The sequence below is a fragment of the Poecilia reticulata genome, chromosome 17 (assembly GCF_904066995.2).
Source record: "Poecilia reticulata chromosome 17, P_reticulata-male-v2, whole genome shotgun sequence".
In the NCBI taxonomy this organism is placed as follows: Eukaryota; Metazoa; Chordata; class Actinopteri; order Cyprinodontiformes; family Poeciliidae; genus Poecilia; species Poecilia reticulata.
This window is the reverse complement of record NC_088846.1, coordinates 19,738,249-19,760,056: the sequence shown is the minus strand read 5'-3', so window position 1 is coordinate 19,760,056 and position 21,808 is coordinate 19,738,249. Positions and strand designations below refer to the sequence as shown.

Sequence of the window (21,808 nt, the reverse complement as noted above, 5' to 3'; positions counted from 1 at the left end):
TCTTGAAAATTGTTTTTTTTTTCCTTTTTTCAATAGCACAGTACTTCTGACAATTGTAAAATAGCCATTGAACACAACATCAAACACCCACCTTATCTAACAAAAGGATCAACTTAACCTGTGATTGCTTGGATCATTATTACTGCACTACACAACAGCTATTCTGGTATGATGGCTTTTGTTTCTCGATGAAAATGCAGAGGTCTTTTCAAGCAAAAACCAAACAGCTGGAAAAATTTATTTAATGCAACAATGACATTTATTTGCATAATATTAAACAAATTTCATAAGCAGTTGGTTGTAGTCCACGTTTTAATGGTATGTTGGATCATCACACTGGCAAATGTTTTGCAAAATGCAACAAATTAGACAGGAAATAAATGTGTTTTAGTGTTAGTCTTAGGGGCTTGTCTTGTAATTTATTCATAAAGTTTGTTTTTCTGGGATCAGCAGTCCGGACAGGTTTTAGTTAGTTAGTTAAAGACATCAGGACTGCAATGGCGTTGCATTATTTGGAATCCATGAGTGCACACGTCTGAAATTGGGAATCAATGGAGCAGATAGACCTCCTGTCGACAAACAGTGAACACAGCAGAGACATGGTTTTGGCTTCAAAGTGTGTTTCTGCTTTTGTGTTTTCAAATTTTAATGCATCAGAAACATGAAAATGTTCTCAAGGTTTGAAGTTCATCTTGAAGAAACCTGATATTTAAGTATTATCTTTAAACATAAATGAGAAAAGTCCATCCTAAATGTTAATATGTTTTGGAGAGTTGAATCCAATACTAAATCTTCCACTGTGGTGTAAATAAGATCTGGCATATAAAGGCATATTTTTCTGGCGCACTCTTCAGAATAGGAAAGACTGGTATACAGCCTCTTAACCTCTCAGACTCCAGGCCTGTTTTTGAGAAATATGGCCAAAAATAACATGCCCAAAATGAATTGAATGTATCTCAAGAACTACAGAGTTTATTTTGATTGTTTTGGTATCAAAACAAAGGCAAGACCCTAGAGAATATGTTACAGCTCTAAAATCCACCCTGCCTGTTACTGAGGAAAGTGAATTAATATGATAAACAGCAGAAATTAAGAAAAAAAATCTATTTCCGCTTAAAAAAAACACTTCAATATATGAAGATTCCTTTCAAAGCATGCAGATGAAATCCAAAACATGTAGTAAACAACAGTACACAATCTGACCTTTTACTGTGCCAAGTTTCATGAAAAAAAAAGTTAATCATATGAGTTTTAGAGAGGTACTACTTGATAAAAATCTAGGCGGACCTTCCAAATTAGCCATTTTGGCACAATTTGGCACAATGGGCAACATTTTTCCATCATGGTGATGCGCTTCGATCTTCTGGGAGATGAGCAGTCAATTAAGTGATTCATTTTACCATAGCCACAAAAAGAAGGACTTTAAATTACTCACAGGCTACTTAGTTGTACGCGTCATCTCAGGAATTCAGAAAAGCATATCAATAAATTTGATCCTGTTTATCAAGTTGGAAATGTCATTTGGACTGGAAGGAGCCCAAGCAGGCGATAAGAGAGAGAAAGGGGACGTTTGAAAACCTAGACAAATCACTCAGCCAGTTATTGATTCTGATAACACAACCCTCAAAATCTAATTATTTGTTCAGTCAGACAGAGTTAATACTATGGATCAGAGCAAATAACAAACCTGGCAACATGTAAAATACTAAAGATTTGTTTAAAGTTCGAGCCTTGCCCAAGTGAATGCTTCCTTCCAAACAGGCACAGCAGCCTTTCTGATGTGTGTAGGGTTCTCTAAAGGTTACACTTGATCACTGAACAGATGTGATTGCATCAGCATGATGCAATAATCCAAAAGCTGTTACTCTGGGTTGCTGATTTTTGCTCTTTCTGTGACTTTGTACTTTTGTTCTCCCTCTCTTCCTCTTCCACGTTCTCTCATTCGACAGAGTCGGCCAGGATTGTCCAAAGTTGGTCCTGAAGGGCCGGTCTCCTTCATGTTTTAGGCTACGTTCACACTGCAGCCTGAAGTAACTCAAATCAGAGTTTTAAGCCCTTATGTGACCTGATCTTTTCATGAGACCTGCGTCTGTAGGGTCAGGTCACATTCATCCAACCTGTACATCATTGATACTTGACAAATATTACTATACCATGTCCTACCATACTAGCACGCTCGCTACTTGCGCTGTTATTATGTCCTCTTCTGTGCATGTGGGGCACTTTTTGGTTGTTTGCAGTTAATACGGGAGATCACCTGCAAGTTGTATATATATGGAAATGTGAACGACCATACAACAAATTGGAATTGAGCATTACGGCCTGCGACGTGAACATAGTCTTAGTTCTCTCCCTTGTGGTAGGCATTTCCTTATGCCAGCATGCCGATATTCTGCTAACGAGCCATCATTTCAGCCAGGTGTGTTGTGTTGACACAATTCGTGTGAATAAAGCTTTGCTGAAATAATCTCCAAGACACCTGAAGAGTAAAGCTGTGTTTAAGTTCCACCGTGTGTCCATTTTTGTCTGTGATGTAGTGTTTGACTGTGGAAAGTCTCCTCCTGGTAGATGTTAGGGGGCATCTGTTTATCTGTGGGGTGTCGGTGTAAATTACAGCAGACAGGAGGGGAACCTGTCATAACCTCCCACAGTGAGATTTGTATTTTGGCACTAAAGAGACCTGCTTACGTTCAGCCATTTTTCTCACTCTGTGAAAGTTTATGCCTGAAAGCTAATCAATAATTTACAGAGAGCAGGAAAGTGTTCCGATATATTAGGATTCTTTTTAAATCTGAGTTGTGCATTTGTGTGTGTGTAGTGTAATTCTCAAATTCTTAAATGATATACCATGTTTTTCTAGAGTGTACATGTACACCCTGTTGTACAGTGTCTTTCTAATTGTAATGCAATTTCAGATCAACAGCAGGACGATCCTGAAGTACGGTGAAGAGTGGTTGTTTTGAATGTTCTCCACTTGAAGACTATTTTTTTGTACAACGACTAATTTCCATTCCTCCTGAGATCTCTTTAAATCCTTTATTAGTCTTAAAAGCTCCTCAAAGGTTCACTCTCCAAGCCTCAAATGGGTCTTTTAATCTCATCCTGGTGTTCAGTCTCACTTTACCAGTTCAGAAAACTAAATGTCTAAAGGCTTAAACAAAGCAATCCTGCTTCAAAATGTTGTAAAGCAAAAGCCAAGTTAAATTGTAGCAATTTCAAGTTGAATTAAATGTGTAGCTATCCTAATTTTCTACTCACCAGAAGTTTCACTTTTTTATTACATTTTTACAAAAAAAAGATACATTTCAAACTTTCCTATAGAGGGCAATTAAAAGTATACTTTTCATAGTTTTTGGTTCTGGTCTTTATTTGTAGAATCATAATTTGTTTTACAAAGATACATTAAGCAATAACGTTGCTAGGAGACCCGGGCATGAAGACGTTTATCCCAAAGTCATCCAGCAGCCCACATGCTCTGAGTTTTGTGTGTGTATGTGTGTGAGCACACTCCTCTCTCTTTCCCCTCTCCAATGCGCCTGTGTGTCCTTGCTGTTGCTCATTCTATAAAGCCGGCAGCATCCCCTTCACTCACTGCACTCTCTGTGATTTCCGCTGAAGCTGAAACAAAAAGATCAACTAAGCTCTGCTGGGAGGATGAACAACAAACTCTGATGCTTCAGGTTATTTCCTTTTTTTAAACAAAAGCTTTTTTTTTTCAGCCACAATTTTATCAAGACCGAAGAGCAAGACTTAACTCCTACACTGATCTGCATCTTTTTCATTTCTGATTCATCAAGTTGCTCCTTTTCAGGTTTTTTTTTTACTATATGCAAAAGAGCTGAATGTAAAAGGACCGGATTTCACTGGAAGGCGGAGAGATGGAACAAGGAGAGATTTAAATGAGCTGTGGATTCTGTTTGTCATGACGAAGCATGGAGAAGACATCTGTTTGCGTCTCTGCACACTGATTCTTGTTTGGTGGCTGGCTTATCTCACAAAACAGTAGCATTGCGTGCTTCAAATCCTGCTTTTGAGAATAAAAAACAAAACAACTTCAGCAGGCTCTGAAAAGGCTCCCTCTTCTCGTTAACTTTCAATGCAGGCATCATGTCTTTCAGGATTTCACTTTGAGCTTGAGAGGAATTGGTATTTGCTTTCAAACTTGGGAGTCATTTTGCATGCAGACGCCTTCTCTCAACTTATGTTTTGCATCCCTCAATCTGTCAGCAATCTCAGCCTCCCCATAATCAGAATTAGACCTTCTTATTTGTATTTTCTTGTTGTGTTTTCTTTTCTTCTTCTTTGCCTGAGAGCAAACTGGACTTGGAGCAAGTGCATTGCAGGTGACACTCTCTCCTCATCCACACGTAGCTCTCCTCAGTATTTTTGTCACCTTCCCTCACTGCAGTGCCCTCCGTTCTGACACAATGTTCGAGGAGCTCTGGAACTCCACAGATCAGGTTGGCCACAATGGATCAGAGGCAAACTTATCTCGAAGACGTTCGTATGACATAGAAGAGGACGGGAACCAGCATCCGTTTCTCACTGACGCCTGGCTGGTACCGCTCTTCTTCTCTCTCATCATGTTGGTCGGACTGGTGGGCAACTCTCTCGTCATCTATGTTATTTCCAAACACAGACAGATGCGAACAGCCACCAACTTCTACATAGGTAAGCAAAAATAATGTACATCTTTATTAATTTGTGGAAAATGTGAAAGAAACTGACACGAGGGTGTAGGATGGGATTTAAAATACTCAGTCAGGAAAAGTCTGATTTATATCAAAACTTAATTTACTGTAGCCAATAAATACAGGCAATAAAGCTTTTCCTTCCTTTGTTATTCTGCTTACGAAACTCAATTTTGTTGTGTTATTAAAGCTTAAAAGTAACAAATGGTGCGAAGAGTAGTTTTGACCAATTCTGCCTGCAAATGAGAGAAAGCTTGTTGCTATTTTTTTTCATACACTCCCTCCTGGGAACAGGTTAAGACTGCAGGCAAACTATTCCACATATCTCCTGCATGCATTCATACATGCATAATGTGTTCATAATGCCATTCCACATGGTCTTGTTGAAAAATGTGTGCATAAACCTGAAAACATGTTTTTACAGCAGCATATTTTAACAACTCAATGTCTTATTTGCCATCACACAGGTTTCTAGGAGCAATTATGTTCATTGCCTTGTAAAAGTATTTATCCACCTGAACTTCACACTTTGTCTTGGTAAAGCCACAAACATATATTGATATTTGTATTCAACATGTACTATCTCCTTCAGGTAATAGTGAACTTTCGTACTTTGTTTAGTTTAGCTCCAGTGTTAATTAGTCTCCTCTCTCAAGTTCCCTCCTCTTCTCCTTGTCACAGCTGTCATATATTGCATCTAATAAGTCTGTATAAGAGAAAGCAAGCAATCAAGTACGCTACAACTGAAACTATGATTCACCCTGTGGATGGTGTGTTTGGAGTTCATACCGTTTTTCAAGTAGTTTCCAAAAGGTGGGTTTTATTTCCCCCAAATAACAAACAATCAAACAATTAATGTAAGGCCCTAAAAAGAAATAGAATTTAAAAAAAAACTAATGATTATGATTATTTAACAGGACACAAACTCAAGCTTACCATTCAAACAAGATAAACTGACCTAACATATAAGAAATGAAGGTGGCTGATTAGACAAGAACACACTTGGAATAGGTCAAGGGGAACATCTGCTTGTAAATTTAACTAACAAACAGGAAGTAAACACACAGTTGAACATTTAACCTTAATTACTAATAACCTCAACAAACCTCCGATGTTCTTACAGAACAACTGGATTGACTCTGTGATTAGATACACAATATCATCACAGATATAGACATAAAGCTTATGACAGTCTGTTACTGGTTCTGTAATTAGCCTTAATAATATATTTCATTTTGCCAAATTGCACACGTCTTTTGAAGTTGATGGGCATGTTTACAACAGACTAATATCAGGAACAAAGTACAAAAGATATGCAAAAATGTATTAAAGGGCATGATTTCACTAAATTAGACTTTATACAGCAGCAAACATAACACTGGTGGAACATGAAATTGAATTGAAAAGCTACATCTATTTTCAAAACAAACGTACTGACACCTCATTTACACCAAATTAAGAGGCACTGAAACCAAACTCAATCCAACACATGCACAGTTGTATTGGCAGATAGTACTTTTCAACAACCATAGGATCATCAATATTAATGGGATTGTGCTAAAGGATAAAATATTTGTTTACATCTTTTGAAGGCACATTAATAAAAATGTCTCGTGAAAGTGGTAAAATAATAAACATTAAATTTGCTGTGGCATTTCCAGAGGCATAGCTGTTTGCAACAAGCTGCTGGTTTTTATAGGTCAACAACTTTGAGTGTAAAATGAAATTAACTTGTAATCCTTTTTTGCAGGATTTTCCTGATAATTGAATATTTCCATGAAACTATCTATGTGCGTCATGCACAGGTTGTTTTAATTTAAACTGTTGGGAATTAAAATATTACTATTAATTAGTATTTGTTTGGATTAGTTCTTTACATCTTGTGCAGCCTGCCTTTATTGAAACAAGGTACACCATAAAAATAGTTGTAAAATAATAGCGTAAAATGAGATCATCCACCCTTTTCATATTTTATGTCTTTTCCCAGTATTCAGAACACACCGACTTGCAATCTGGAATGTATTTGATAAATGCCATTACTAAACCAGCGGTGAGGTGATTGATTTACCTGAGTTTGCTCCACAAAGTAGAGTGTGGGAGACGGGTGGGGGAGGGCAGTAAAATAAATGTGATTGCATTCATTTAAATTGAAATAATGTTTTTGTAGCTCTGTGACTCGGTGCATAAAGTCTGCATATCTGTGTTTGCACATTGCACTCTGGATGTGAGGAGAATTTGATCTTGGTTAATGCATCCCAAGGCCACTGCACTGAAACAATGTAATATCCAGCATAATTTAATTAGCAACCGCATCATCTACCAATCTCTCCAACAATATGGTTAGGCGACAACAATGTGATTAGATCAGCTCTTACAACAAATGGGGAATGGGGTCTGGCATGCTTGCTACATCCAGTGATGGATGCATGAGCCAGACTGCAAAACTCTGATATGTTATCAAAACATAAATGTATTTTTTGGCGGGTTTTGGCTTTACACTAAGAATTTAAATTTTGGGAGCATAGGTGCAAAGACCCACAGGCAGTCCATAAAATGTTTAACACACCTTCAGTTTATAACCACCAAATAATACATTCTCTTTCTGAAGCAGCTTCTTTGTACCTGATTTCAAATGCACAAGGCTAAACTGAAGTCGTACAATATTTTATGCATGGGATAAACGGATCAGACTAAGCAAGGATACCAACCCATTTCTTAGCATTTATTTCAAACTTGCCATTTCCTGTCAAATTTTTAAAGGACATTTTAAAGGACTTTCTATGTCTTTTTGTTTCAAATATATTGACTTTCAAAAGCATGCACCATGCCAAGTTGAAATTAATGTAACAATTATGACTCTGATTGTGCTCCTCTTAATAATATCATTAGGAAACAGACACCATATTAAATACCGTACAATCCTTCATTCGAAAAATACTTTTGGATAAATATACAGAATCCACCAGTTTCTTTAATAAAGTGAAGTATTTGAACGCAGTAGAGATTATTATGGTCTATCATCTCTTACACTTGGTATCAAACACAAAATGGGTTGTGGGTTTCAACAATTACCGAAATAAACTAATTTTCTCTTAGTCCATCCTCACACCTGCAAGATGGTTTCCTCAATATGACATTTAAAAAAAAACATGTGGGAAAGAGAAGAAAACCTGTAATAAGTTATTCTTGGATGAAATACAGCAATGGTCATCAAAGCAAGATGTTGCTTTTGGACAGAGAAATCATAACTTTGTCATGCATTTGAACTATCTATTTCTTTTTTAAAGCTACAGGTGAGAAGAAGTCTGGTTCTCGACATGCAGCAGACATCATTTGGTGATGTGTAGATGTGATTGAGGAGAAAAAGTTAAAACATCACTTACATCAAGACACAAAAGATAATTAGCTCTGGATTTTCTCCCAGTGCAAATTAAACATGACAGTTCCTTGACTTAATACGTGGTAAAAGCTACACAGTAATTTAGTTTTTAGGGAATAATTGACAAGACTAAAATTACAAATTGAAAATTGGAGAATGCCAATCCGCTACACCAATTAGGACCACTAACGAATGAAGTGAACAAAACTGGTTATCTCTCTTCACCATGGCACCTGCCAGTAGTTGACTTTAGGGAGCAAGTGAAAGTTTTTCTCCTAAAAGTGGATGTGTTAGAATCCGAATAAATGGGCGATATTTGAATAGGTTTGACAGGACTCAATGGTACTCATGGGCAATGAAAGCTGACGTGCACAACAACCACTTCAGCTACTTTAGCTCAAGTTGCTGAAGGAGGTAAAACTACTTCTGACAAAAAGGTTTTAAGATATGCAGTCTGTAGCAGTTTACTGTGTATGAGCAAAATCATCAGACCGCTCTGAGTCACAACAATCCAAATGTTATATCTGACTGGTGCATCTAGTTTTATGTTTTTTCCTTCAGGTGCACAACACATCCATTTGTGTCAAATTTGTAATCCTGCAGGTCATTAAGAAAGATTGAGTGAATGTGTCTAAAAACGAATATTCTAATTTTGAGCAATTTGGACTCAAGACTTTTAAATCTCAAATGACAGAACAATTTTTGTATTATTATTCTCATTTATAAAATAAATGTCTAAGTAAATTTATTTCACAGTGAACTGTGCAACACAGTTTGTTCTTCTTACTGTGTCAGAACAGTACCACCAACATCCCTGGAAAAATATATATTCTGAGGCTGTTATTAAAAAGAAAGTTTTAACCTTTACTATGATTTTTCTTCCCCTGAACATCAGTAATGTATTTTTAATGTCTGACTTCATTCAATTGGACAGCCAGAAAGAACAGCAAAAGGGACAAAAATACAGATGGAAAGCCAAAAGAAATAATAATAATAATAATAATTATTATTATTATTATAATTATAATAATTATAATAATTAAGTAAACCCTGAAAGAGGGCTTTTTAGGTTTTGCAACATAAAAAATGGACCATTATTAAAATAATGCATGTGGACTGATGTAAGAGAGAAAATGACCTGACATCTACTTTTTTTCCATCTAGCAAACTTGGCCGCCACCGATATAATCTTTCTGGTGTGCTGTGTCCCCTTCACTGCCACTCTCTATCCTCTCCCTGGTTGGATCTTCGGCAACTTTATGTGCAAATTTGTTGCATTTCTGCAGCAGGTAACATAATAATATTCTTAATCCTAAATGTTGGTTCCATTTTTCTTTTAAACTTTCTGTTTGCACTGCATTATTTTATTTCTATTCATCATGCTCACTTGTAAATTATCTATTACAACAATATCACATGCTTATCCTATAGACTGAAAATTACTAATATTAACTATAAAGTCAGAAGTGTTTTAATTAATAAAATGCTATAGGTCTGAAATTGCTGTTAATAATTTGTTCATGAAAGTGAAAATCACACATCACTGGCTAATATCTGAACATTCATACCATCACAGTTGAAATTATTATTGAAATTAGTTCAACAGCAGCAATTATTTCTGCAGTTTAAAACTTTTTTGCTTTTAAACTGTGAACTTCAGCTATTTCAATGAAATTAATATTTTTTGCAGATTAGTTCAATTGTGATTGTACTTATTTTGTAAGGTTGAATAACTGAAAAAGTCCAAAATAAACAGACTGAACTTCCCTTTCCAGTCTTACTAACCACTTCGAGTGCAGTTAAGTACCAGCACATTAACATGTGACAAGAGAAAGCTGGAATCAAACTTACAACCTTCTTATTGTGAGAGGACCCCTCTACCAGTGAGCCACAGTCACCTACATTTAGAGTACAAGCTGAATTACAGAGAAAAGCTGAGAGACGCTCAATGTTGATTTTTTTTCATCACCCTGGAGGCTTTGATGATGTCATTTTCAGCGACACTCAGCGATGGAGAACCTCAAGGTTGTGGTTTTGTCTGACTCAAATAAACCCAGACTAACAGCCAAAAGTGTCAAGTAGTTAAGATTAGAGCCAAACATGACATTCCATCACGTAATTAAATAGAAATTCAATTCCTGGCCCAAATACAATGAAATAGGTTAGATGACCAGCTTACTATATGTCCAAATCTATCTATATTGTGGCCCTGTTATTTTATTTTACATGTGCAATCTTTGGATTTAGGTAATGTAGTCAAAAGATCTACTTAAAGGGTTGACACTGAGCATAACAGAAGACACTGACAAAGATCAATGAAAACAAAGAAGCTTAGTTAGTAAGAAACTGGTGAAGAGTGACAATGAAACCATTTGAGCTTAATCACAGAGCTGTAGAACAGAAGAGTGCACAGCAGGGAAGGGGACAAATTAACACAGCAGGAGTGGAACTGAAATGTAAAAGGATGTTTAAGTCCAAAAGGGGAAAAACCTAGCACTAATAAGGAGAAAAACCCAAGCATTGAGACATTAAACACAAAGGAACAAACTGGGAAGAACTAAATAACAATAATTCATAACTGATCACAACTGATCACAACAACATACTTCAGGTAAGATGGGGAATCTTAAACCTAAGCATAAAATGAACCAAGATATCAAAGATTGTCCAACCCAGAAATGAAGAGAAATCCAAAACCCAAGTACCACGGTGTGTATTATTAAATTACAGAATTTTGTAATTTTTAACCCTTTTTTTTTTTTTTTTCAAATGACTCTACATGATAGTTATTGCTTTGTTGTCAGTAGATGATCAGTCTTGAAAGGGGAACTGCAGCCCCAAAAAGGGGTTGCTGTTAAATGCTGACTCATTTTCCTGACTTTACATTGCCATCTCTTATTCAAAGACTTTTGTGCAGATCTGACTGCCGATGGGTGAACTTCAATTTCAATTACACAAAGATGTGTCCATTTGTTGGAAGACTTTATCGCAAGTGCTTCAGAGTTGTAGTATGAGCAATAGGATTCTCTAAGGGCAGAAACATGTCCATCTATTCTACACAGACTGACAATTCTCTCTATACGGTGAAGATGTTTTGAATCAGAACTCTATACTCAAGTATATCTTTTTCCATGCATTTTTGTCTCTCTGAAAGCTTAAGGAAGGCCATTAGAGTCTGAATAAATCTTCAAAGAAATGGCATCTGTGGTATCAGACATTACCCCCCTCAAAGACAGATGATAGCAGAAAAGCTTCAGTATAATACAAGATACAAGATACAAGTATCTTCCTAGATAGATGAAACCATCTTGTTAAGAAGTACAAATTTCTATCATTCAAGAAAAGCTAGAGTTACTGCAAATGTATTTCAAAAGTACTCTTGAGTTTGAAAGGACATGCATAATCTTTTTTTCTAATTTCTCCTTTCAGCTGTGCTTAAACTCAGACAAATAAATCTCTGTTCAAGATTGAAAAACAAGAAATGTGGAAAAAAAATTAACAAGCATAATGCATCCAAAATAAGCAGAATGTCACAGAAGATTAATGGAGAGAATAAACTCTGTTTATTTCTTACCATTCATGTTAACAGCAGGCATCCGTGCTCACGTCTCTACTTTTCCTTTTATCTTTGCCTGTCCTCGTCTCTCGTGTGTTCACAACATTTATACATCTCCAAACAATCATACATCAATATCATTACTCAGACAGGCTCTGCACCTGTGCAGTTATAGCCGGTCGACTGAATATGTTGCTGGTCGTCTTGTCACCATGGAAACACTGAGTTGTTAAATGTGAAAGACCGACCTGGCTTGCAACATTGAAAGACTATGGGGAACTCCTTACACAGGATTAAACATGGACTTTCTACAAAGTTTTAAAAGACAGAACCTTCAATCACTTTACAATAATGTCTGTAGAAAATTAGCACATTTTCATGTAGTTGCAAATTCTATCGGATTTGCAGAACAGAGCTAAAAGTATCTTATTTTGCTTCAGTGTTTTTTAAATGAACTTTATGTTTGATAGACTGAATCGACATTAATGTCAGAATTGACTAAACATAAACACGTGGCTGAAAAAACCCTGGTAAGAAAGGAACTATTACTGCATACAACATAACGCACCACATTTACTCATGGTTAAAAAGTCACACTGAATTAAAGCTCCAATAATGAAAAGCAAAAAGTGAAAGGAGTAAGAAGCAAATTGCTGAAGCAACAAGAAGTATTATAAATAAGATTCTGCATATTAATAAAAAAATAATGGATACATTAATTCATAGAACCAACTGAAGAACTAGTAGATACGGACAAGTTTTGGTTTAAACTTTTGGACTTTCCACTCCAAAGATTTTTTTTTTCTAACTTTTCCAACATGTTAAAAATTCGATTTTGCCTTTCTGCTCATTTTATTTTTTTCTTTTGTGTAGCAAAAGGCACATTATCTGCAGAAAAACAAACAAACAAACAAACAAAAATCAAAGCATAACTTAAAAATAAGTTAAAAATATGTAATATTTGACTGAATTATTATTTGGATGCTATAATGCCAAAAATACTCCAAACACAATTTATGTCAGTATTTTTTAAATTTCCTCCTGTTTTACTGTCACTATGAAAAAACTATGAAGAAAAACTTATATTTTCATCTTCTACTTAGCAGTTAAACACTAATAAATAAGGCTGCGATTCCTCATGCGGGTCAGTGCTGGGCAACGCTGTCAATAAAAATCCGATAAGCATAGTCTGGTTTGCTTTAAACCACACAACTAATTCCTTTTTCAGTTTAAAGAGGTAGTGAAAACTGGATTTGGAGCACTGGACGTATTACAGCAGGGTTTAATACACTGTAAATCCTGAACATCACAGGGAGGAGATCATTTTCTCAGCAACCTTAGTGCTTAACTTAGCATGACCCCTTTCAGTCTTTTATATTCGATCCTTTGAAATCCTGATGTGATGCGCCAAACCTCTGGGGTAATGGGTCCTGGCATCATAACTACTCATAACACCAAGACAGATCCAGCAGGAGGCAGAGGAACAGACTGTTAGGAAGAATCATGTCTTATTTTAAAGTAAATGTCTAAACTGGGTGGATCCAATGTTACACGAACCAGCATTTATTTCCGCTCAAACATCAGAGCCAGGGTGCCTTTATTGTAAGTGTACAAAAGTACAACAGAATTTCATTTCAGTACAGCCCGTCGTTAATTTAGAAATATTATCTTAATATATTCCAGTGACATCAGAGATGGATTGGTCCTATAAAATAATAGTATGTTAATATTTAGTAATTACGCATGTACACAAATCATTATCAAAGTATTAAGTACAGTTTATGCTTTTCAAAATTAGGGCTTGATTGATTTTTAATTTGCTTCTTCTAATTTATAGCAATAAATTATTACATTATTTTCTTGTTCTAAATACTCTCAAACCCCTTTTAAAACATGGTTTTTAAATTGTCTATTTTCCATTCATATCTTTGTACCTGGTTGTCAGTATTTTCATGTCTGAAGATAATTTTCGCAGTTGATGTTTATTATATTGGGACATAGTGTTATCATCACCATGCTTGCAGGGAACATCCTGTTCTTTTAATAATTAAATTCTTTTTGAAATGACACATCCCTGAATCAATGACCTGCAAAAAGTAATAATGCCTACTGAACTTTTTCACGAGAGAGAACTACACTGACTTGCCTATCTGGTCATATCAGACCTCATTAACTCTATTACAGCTTTTTCTCTCATAACTTTTTTTTTTGTCAAAATACTTTGATTTTATTCTAATGATATATGTATATATATTTTACTTTCTCTCTCCTGGCCCTAATACTCTGTCATAAAAAAAACAGCACAATATCAAGTGTGACTAATTTTCAGTACATTTTGTGTGTCATTGTAAAAAAATAATAGGTGTTGACATCATCTCCTCACCATAACTGTGTTTTTACATGTTTAAGAAACATGTTCTTATTTAAATGTGTTCGCCTGTGTTTCATTCTCAGGTGACGGTACAAGCCACATGTATCACCCTGACTGCCATGAGTGGAGACCGCTGTTACATCACTGTCTACCCTCTCAAATCTCTCCGTCACCGCACCCCAAAAGTAGCCATGATAGTCAGCATTTGCATTTGGATTGGTATGTTGCATTGCTTTTACCTCACTGCTAGACACGAAAATGAATCATTGAAAAACAAAATGTATTTAGCATGTGTGACTGACTTAGAGTTTTGTAAAAAAAACAAAAAAACAACACATCTGCTGTGCCCAGGCTCCTTCATCTTGTCCACCCCAATTTTAATGTACCAGCGGATTGAGGAGGGCTACTGGTACGGTCCGAGACAATACTGCATGGAGAGATTTCCCTCCAAGATGCACGAGAGAGCGTTCATCCTCTATCAGTTTATTGCCGCATACCTGCTGCCGGTTCTCACAATCTCTTTCTGCTATTCGATGATGGTGAAGAGAGTAGGCCAACCCACTGTAGAGCCTGTTGACAACAATTATCAGGTGTGGACAAAGAGGGATTGAAAATGTTTGTTTTTGTGACGCCAAAACTTTAAAATAGGTTTGAATCAAGTCTGCTTTGAGTGACTGTTGCCAACAGTTTATACACAATGAAATATGTAGAACGTCTGCACATACCGTTTGCTGCTGTTTATTTATACTGTAGAGTTCAACTTCTATGAATAAAATGGCCATGTAGACAACAGAAAAATTACTACAAAGACCTAAGCTTGTAAAGAAAGTGAGGATGTTATGGAAAAAAATTAAACCACATTGCAGTTAGAAGGAATGTTAATATGTTATTGTATCGTTACAAAGTTATTTCACTCTAAATACAAAAATCATGCCAGGCTTTATAATTATATAGATTTCATTTGAACTACAATGGAAGAGACAGGTTATTTTTCTTTATTAGCATTAAACTTTTATAATAGAACAGCCAGGAGGATTCCTACACAATCTTTTTAAATTTTCTTTGTATTATTTTCTATACCTGAATAAATATGGTAAAAAAAAGGCATAAAAAATATTTGCCTTAGCAGACTTTATTTCTTTGCCCATAATGTAGGTATTACATTGATTTATATTTAAATAACTTTTACCATTAATTGGTAAAATAATACCTTGATTTTTAAGATTTTAGACATCAGTATTTTTCTTTTTATCAAGTAAGGGCCAATTTAAATTTTTCAAACTAACAAAAAGCATCAACAACATAGCCTCTTAAATAATAATTAAAAAAAAAATGCTGATATCTGTTGCGATATCTTTCTCAGGTCAACCTCCTGTCTGAGAGAACCATCAGCATCAGGAGCAAAGTCTCCAAGATGGTGGTGGTGATCGTCCTCCTCTTCGCCATCTGTTGGGGTCCCATCCAGATCTTCGTGCTTTTCCAATCTTTCTATCCAAACTACCAACCCAACTACACAATGTACAAGATCAAGACCTGGGCCAACTGCATGTCCTATGCCAACTCCTCAGTCAACCCCATTGTTTATGGGTTTATGGGAGCCAGCTTTCAGAAGTCTTTTAGGAAAACCTTCCCATTCCTTTTTAAGCACAAGATCCGGGATAGTAGCATGGCGTCAAGGACTGCCAACGCTGAGATCAAGTTTATTGCCGCAGAGGAAGGCAACAACAATAATGCTGTGAACTGACTCAGAGAATTTAAAGATAAAAAGTCACCTGTCAGCCAGAAGATCCTTTTGTAACCTGCAGAGAATAACAGCTTCATCTTGAAGGAAGACCCTGTGCTCTGTGTTCATTTTCATGTTGTATTAATTTCCATATTTAAGCGAATGAATAAGAACAGTTATTTGAAACTGCAGTCGGTCAAAAGTTTATAAAATACATCCGCAACTCAAATTTAAATGTATTGCTTTTGCTTGAGCTCAGATAATGTTAGACTCAGAATCAGCATTATTGGCCAAGATTGTGTTCACAAACAAGGAATTTTACTTTGGTTTCAAATGCTTACAGCATACAAGGATTAAACATAGATATGTGAATTTAAATTATTATTATTATTTTTTTTTTTTTTTCCAGAAAAGCACAAAGTACAAGCATGTGTAGTCCTGAGGCATTCTGAGGAACAACCTTGGATCAGATATCAGATAACGTCAGTTTGCTTGACAAAAGCTGATCTTTTCTGGGTTTTTAGTAAGTATATGCTCTGTGTTGATTCTTAGCAGGGACCAGATCTCATCAACTGGTGGGCAGGCTCTAGCTAAATGGTTTAGTTTTTGCCCAGGTGTTAAGGGGATCTGATGAAGTGAGTTGCAACAGCAAGCTACGAAAAAAATTATAATAACGCCCACAAGAAGTTGTGAATACTGCAACAGTAAAAGCATCCCATTGGTGAAGTATTCAGTCTTGATTGCTTACAGCAAAAATCAGAAATTTGCCTCAATGATCAAACAAATTGTTCCAATTTTTGCAAAACATAGTGTAATACTATGCACATTTTGTATTTGGGTAGGGTATTTCTAAATATGACTTAGATGAATGAAAATTCTGGTGTTTCTGTTTACATGAAGCTTTTTCTGACTTAGCTTCCTTTTCTTATAAAGGCTAAATTACCTCACTAAGGAGCTAATAAATATTATAGCTTAGGAAAGTCACATTAAGAAGGACAGATTATTATCAGGGGCTGGTAGTTTGAGCCAGAATAAAGGGAATTCAAAAGGCTTTTCATAGTCACACACAGCCATTTACATCAATTTTCTCTGAATTATTAATTGTTCAAATAATACTTTAAAAACTATCTACATTGTATAATATAATTTATTGTTGGCATGTTGTGTAGTATTTTTTGTCATAACAAAACAGCTTTTTGCTTTGAAACTTTGTGATTGCTTATCTACCATCTGACTGTTTTCTATGTATGCAGCAGTTAAAATTATTATAAAGTTGTTTTATTTCTGAAATTTACCCAAAATTCAATGTTTACATTTACTGAACTGGTATTAAAAAAACATTGGTTTTATTGTTTTAATATTATAATGAACAGCACACAAATACAACATTTTATGAGTCTGAAACTCTGGTAACCACTGGCAAAAATGTGATTGCCAGTGATGATCTTCATATGTGATTGACCAACATTAAATAGCATAATTTTTCAGTGAAAGCAGAAGACAAATGCAAACAAAACTTGAGTTAATCCTTTTCAGACCTGTGAAATTGTGACAAACTGTAAGAAGAAAGTGCAGGAGTTAAAAATACTTCTGGAAGCCACTACTCATGAATTCACACAAATGTGTGTATTTCCATAAAGGTTGCTACATGTTTAATATTCATTCTTAATACTGGAGAACTGGCAAATGTAATTAAAATGCTGTCTGTCCTGAATTGTACCCCCTAGGTGAAGTGGCTTTGTATGTGTGGAGCTAATGCATCCTAAGCAATCTGAAAACCCAAACAAAGCTTCAGCCAGCTGCTCATGAGTCTTTCCTGTGGCCAGTAATGATGAATGGAAGCCTACTAACAGAGGCGGTGGAGCACAAGTTTTATTTCGCTGTAGCCACAAGTCTAACCTTCATGCCTTTTTATACACTTGTTTTCACAAAAGCATTGTAGAAACCTCCATGCACGTTGGAACAGAGATCATTCAAATCAGGTGCTAAAAACACCTTGTACCTTCTTGCCAGACAGTCTGGAATATTGTAGACAACCTGTTTGTGCTCTAACAAAACACACAACCAATCAGAATGAGGGCCTGTTGAGGGAGCAGCTGTCTGGCCATAGAAAAACAGCTTTTCATTATAAACCCACTGAGCTTTGCTTTTATTCATCCCACACAGTGACATTCAAAATTAAAGAACCTCTATTATGGCCTATAGAAAAGTTGCTAATACAGTTTAATTAGATCTGATGCTGCTTGCTTAGTGCCATCGGGGCTCCAGTGACACCAAGATTTGAAAAGAAAACTAAAACACTTTGGGCTTCTGTAGTCACAGAGATATGACAAATGGTACTCAAGGGTCATTGCAAACATTTGACATGTTTTGCTGAACTGAAGAAAGTCTGAGAAAATCCAGATTAGTGTTTGCACTGATTTTTAAACCTTGATCAAAGAGATTTCAAAAAGTGGTAAATGGCAATTATTTTTCTATAAAGGCAGCCACTGCAGGTAACTGTAAGTGCTATTATAATTCATAGTTGGGTCATTTTTGACTGAAAGCTGCTCTTCAACATGCATCGCAGTGAACATTTCAATGCAAATGAATTAATTTAGCATTAATATTACTAACTGGGCTTGTTCCATATGAAGCATTAGAGTGGCACACAACCCAAATTGCAAAAATATAAAAGTGTACTTCTGGAAGAACATGTAAAAGCATTTAAAAATAGAAAGAATAATCATCACGTAAAATGATGGACTAAAAGCCAATTAGATTTTCTTCTCTACTTCTGTTAAAGTAAAAGCAGAGCTCTGAAGAGCAGCTCCACAGCTGTTGCATTCATCATTATTCAATTAAGGTAAATTAACTGGTCTACTCAACTGGGAAACTGTGCCAAATAATTTGAAAATAAAAAAAAACAACTCTGTATTGATTACCATCTGAAAGGAATAATTGTAGATATTATTTGAAACAAACTAACCAGTGATTCACTACAACCAGCAGCTGGTGATTCTTTTCGGTTTCGCCGTTACATGTAGGCAGCTATTCTACATCATGTTCAAAGGCATTTACACTTAATTGCAAACTGGAATGCGAAAATGAACATAGATGTAACAGACACTTCCATCATGTTCATGTGACCTCCTACTGCAAAGTCAAAAGGTATTCATGTTCAAATGAGTTTTGAGGTTTCTTTTTGTTTGCAGTACTAATGAGTGACTATGGGACAGACAATCAATCAAACTTCAAGCTTTCACTTTGTCAGACTTTTACAATCATAAGACTTAATAACTTAAAAACAATAAAAAATGAGCGCTTGATTGAACCGTTCAGAGTAGAGCCCCTCAAGAGAAGTGTTTTTTATTTTGTTTGTTTTTTTGTCAGGGTATTGATCCTGTATAAAGTGTTTCTACAGTCTGATGATGTTTAGACATGGGAATAAAAATGTGTTGAATAGCAGCCAAACTACAGAGGGAGAACTGAAGGATCTTCAAATCACTGGTCTTTTAGTTGTACTGATCAAAATCAACATGAAGTACAAGAAAATGAGACTCTTGGAAGCAAAGGGGATATATATATCAAATAATTTTGCGACTATCTCAGTTCTTAAACTTTGCAACGAAGAAAATGGCTTCATGAAGAAATCCATTTTACAGAACTCATCTAAAGCGGATAGTCAATAGACGTACTTGAACACTGAGGGTGCATCTTAATGGTTTCAGGACGATATAGGCTAATATTGCCAATGAATATTTAAAATAAAACAAATTGTGTGAGTATTTTCTAATTATTATCTGAATTTGAACGTTTGCCCTTTCTTCAGCAGGCTATAGCAGAGGTGCCATATAGCAATCCAAGGCATAAATTCAGACAGCAAAGGATAAATGGCTATATAATAAAATATTTAGCATTAATACACTCAGGAATTCATTACTTCCATCATATCAACTTCTTTCATTATTGTTAGCCGCAGTGAGTCCAAATTCCAGACTGTTCCAGACTCAATTCTTCCAGAATTCCCAGAATTGTTTTACTTTTACAAGAGGGAGGCTTTAGACAAGTAATCTGCGAAAAGAAAAAAGCTAAAAGGAAGGAAGAATACAGGAATGCAAGACTAGAAGGATGCAGCAAAGGAGGGATGGCACAAGAAATGAAGGACAAGGAAAAAATTAAGCACACAAGGACACAAGCATCCTTGGAAGGAACGTAGGGCTCAAGGAAAGGAAGGATGGACAAGAAAGATAGGATCAAATGAAGGAAATAAGGATAAAGGAATAGAAGGGGAGGAAAGAAGCAAGGACGTATGCAGAAAAAGAAGCAAGATGGTGATGAAAGAAACACAAAAACAGGGATAAAGACTAAAGGAAATAAAATTTAAAACATAAAAGTATTCTTCCACACTTTTATGTGTGATTTTTATTATAGTTTTGCATGCAGACTGCATATGAACCCTGTTAACTGTTGTCATCGTACAAGCCATGTCATTATACAGTTATGCTCATTTTAAATCCAACTATTTTATTTTGACATCAGGAATGAATCTCCAACTCTCAGTAAGATAAAGCAAGAGATGGAGAAAAGTGGGGCAAAGCAAGTATTATCAACAAGCACTCCTGAAGAGGGCGACAGAGAGTCAAAGTCAGATGTGAAAACATTTGGGTTGGACAGCAATAAGACAAAAAAAAGTGGAAATGGGATGTCTGAGAGGAAGCTAATAGTCTGTGGCAGTTTTTCTTGGCATTGCAAGATGCCCTACAAAGAGAAAAAAAATACTTTGCACATGTATCAGATTTGTATATGAAGACAGAAAAATAACCATTTCTCAAACCCCCAGTTGAAGCACAAGTGAAGCGGTTGACAGCCCGGCTACTGATCTGGCCCTCGAAACCTCATCAAATGATATGTGGGACCTACGAGGAAGGGATTTTATATGTTATGGAACAACTGGTCTAAATGGAAAGATTTTTCATCTCCAAGCTCTGTGGCCAAATAAACTTTGGCTCGAGTAAATTTGCGTGTGACATGCAGGAGGTTTTTCTTTGTCATGAAGCTACAAACTGCTATTAAAAGAAAAAGGGGAAATCATAACGCGGTTTGGCTTTTCCTGGAATAAATATGTTAAAAATGACTCAGCTCCGATTGTTTTAAGGTCCTTTCTTCAAACTGCCACATGAGGAATGAACACAGTGGCTCAGCACACCAAGCTGTCAGCTGAGGGTTGCTGGGGAAAATAATTGTCAGCGGTGGAAAGAGGGGGAAAGGCAGAGACGGACCTACACAAAGAGCCCTTTTTACCAGCAAGGAGAACTGTCTCACGTCACGACACAAGCAGGAAACCACACCAACTCCGCCACCGCCACCTTGCCCTTGGGACTGACTTAATGTGTGTGTGTGTGTGTGTGTGTAGGTGGGTGTGTGTGTGCGTGTGTGAGCAAAACAGAACAAAACACACTTTTGATTTAGAAGAGGAGAGTAAAAATAAAAGCAGGGTCTGTGGTTGTTTATTGAGTTATGACATTTTGACAGAGGTGTAAAAATCAACCGGTTGAAAATCGCATTAACACATTGCATGTGCATTTGAAGTATGGAATCTTTCCCAGGGATCAGGGTAGTTTTCCTGTGCCATTCCAGAGCCAAATCAGATTACCTGGGAAGAAAAACACCCAGAAACCTGCCCTACTGGGAAAATAGTACTTCTTGAAAGTACTCTAAACTGTAGAAGGCATTTGTGGTTGGACAGTACTAAATGTGTATTAGTGGTGGAATATTACCACTATCTTATTTTTGCAGTTCCAGAGTCTAACGTCCTCTACTTGTATGAAACTTTCATATTTTCTATCACCTTTAAATTTAATCAGACAGGCACGATTAGTATTTGCAAACACAACGTTTAACGTTGCTTGAATGTTTTACAGCATTTATATGCCAAGCTAAATTAAAACACTATCCATGATGCTAAGTAAAATCAAGAGTTGAAGCTCCTTTGGTGACTTTAATTTAGAATTTTAATAAAGCCTTCAAAATGTACCTACAGTAAGAGAATCACAAATTTTAGATGGCGTGTTGTAGAGGAGTTCTTCATGCTTCAAAACTGAACATA

The 21,808-nt window shown here is 36.1% G+C and overlaps 1 protein-coding gene across 1 annotated transcript; it reads left to right on the top strand.

The window, feature by feature from the left end:
- Positions 1-3,323: 3,323 nt before the first annotated feature.
- kiss1ra (KISS1 receptor a) lies at positions 3,324-17,434 on the top strand. Its single transcript, XM_008434533.3, has 5 exons — positions 3,324-4,671; positions 9,235-9,359; positions 14,081-14,216; positions 14,349-14,587; positions 15,361-17,434. The coding sequence occupies exons 1-5, from the start codon at positions 4,428-4,430 to the stop codon at positions 15,739-15,741; spliced, it is 1,125 nt and encodes a 374-aa protein (XP_008432755.1). The 5' UTR covers positions 3,324-4,427; the 3' UTR covers positions 15,742-17,434.
- Positions 17,435-21,808: the final 4,374 nt, after the last annotated feature.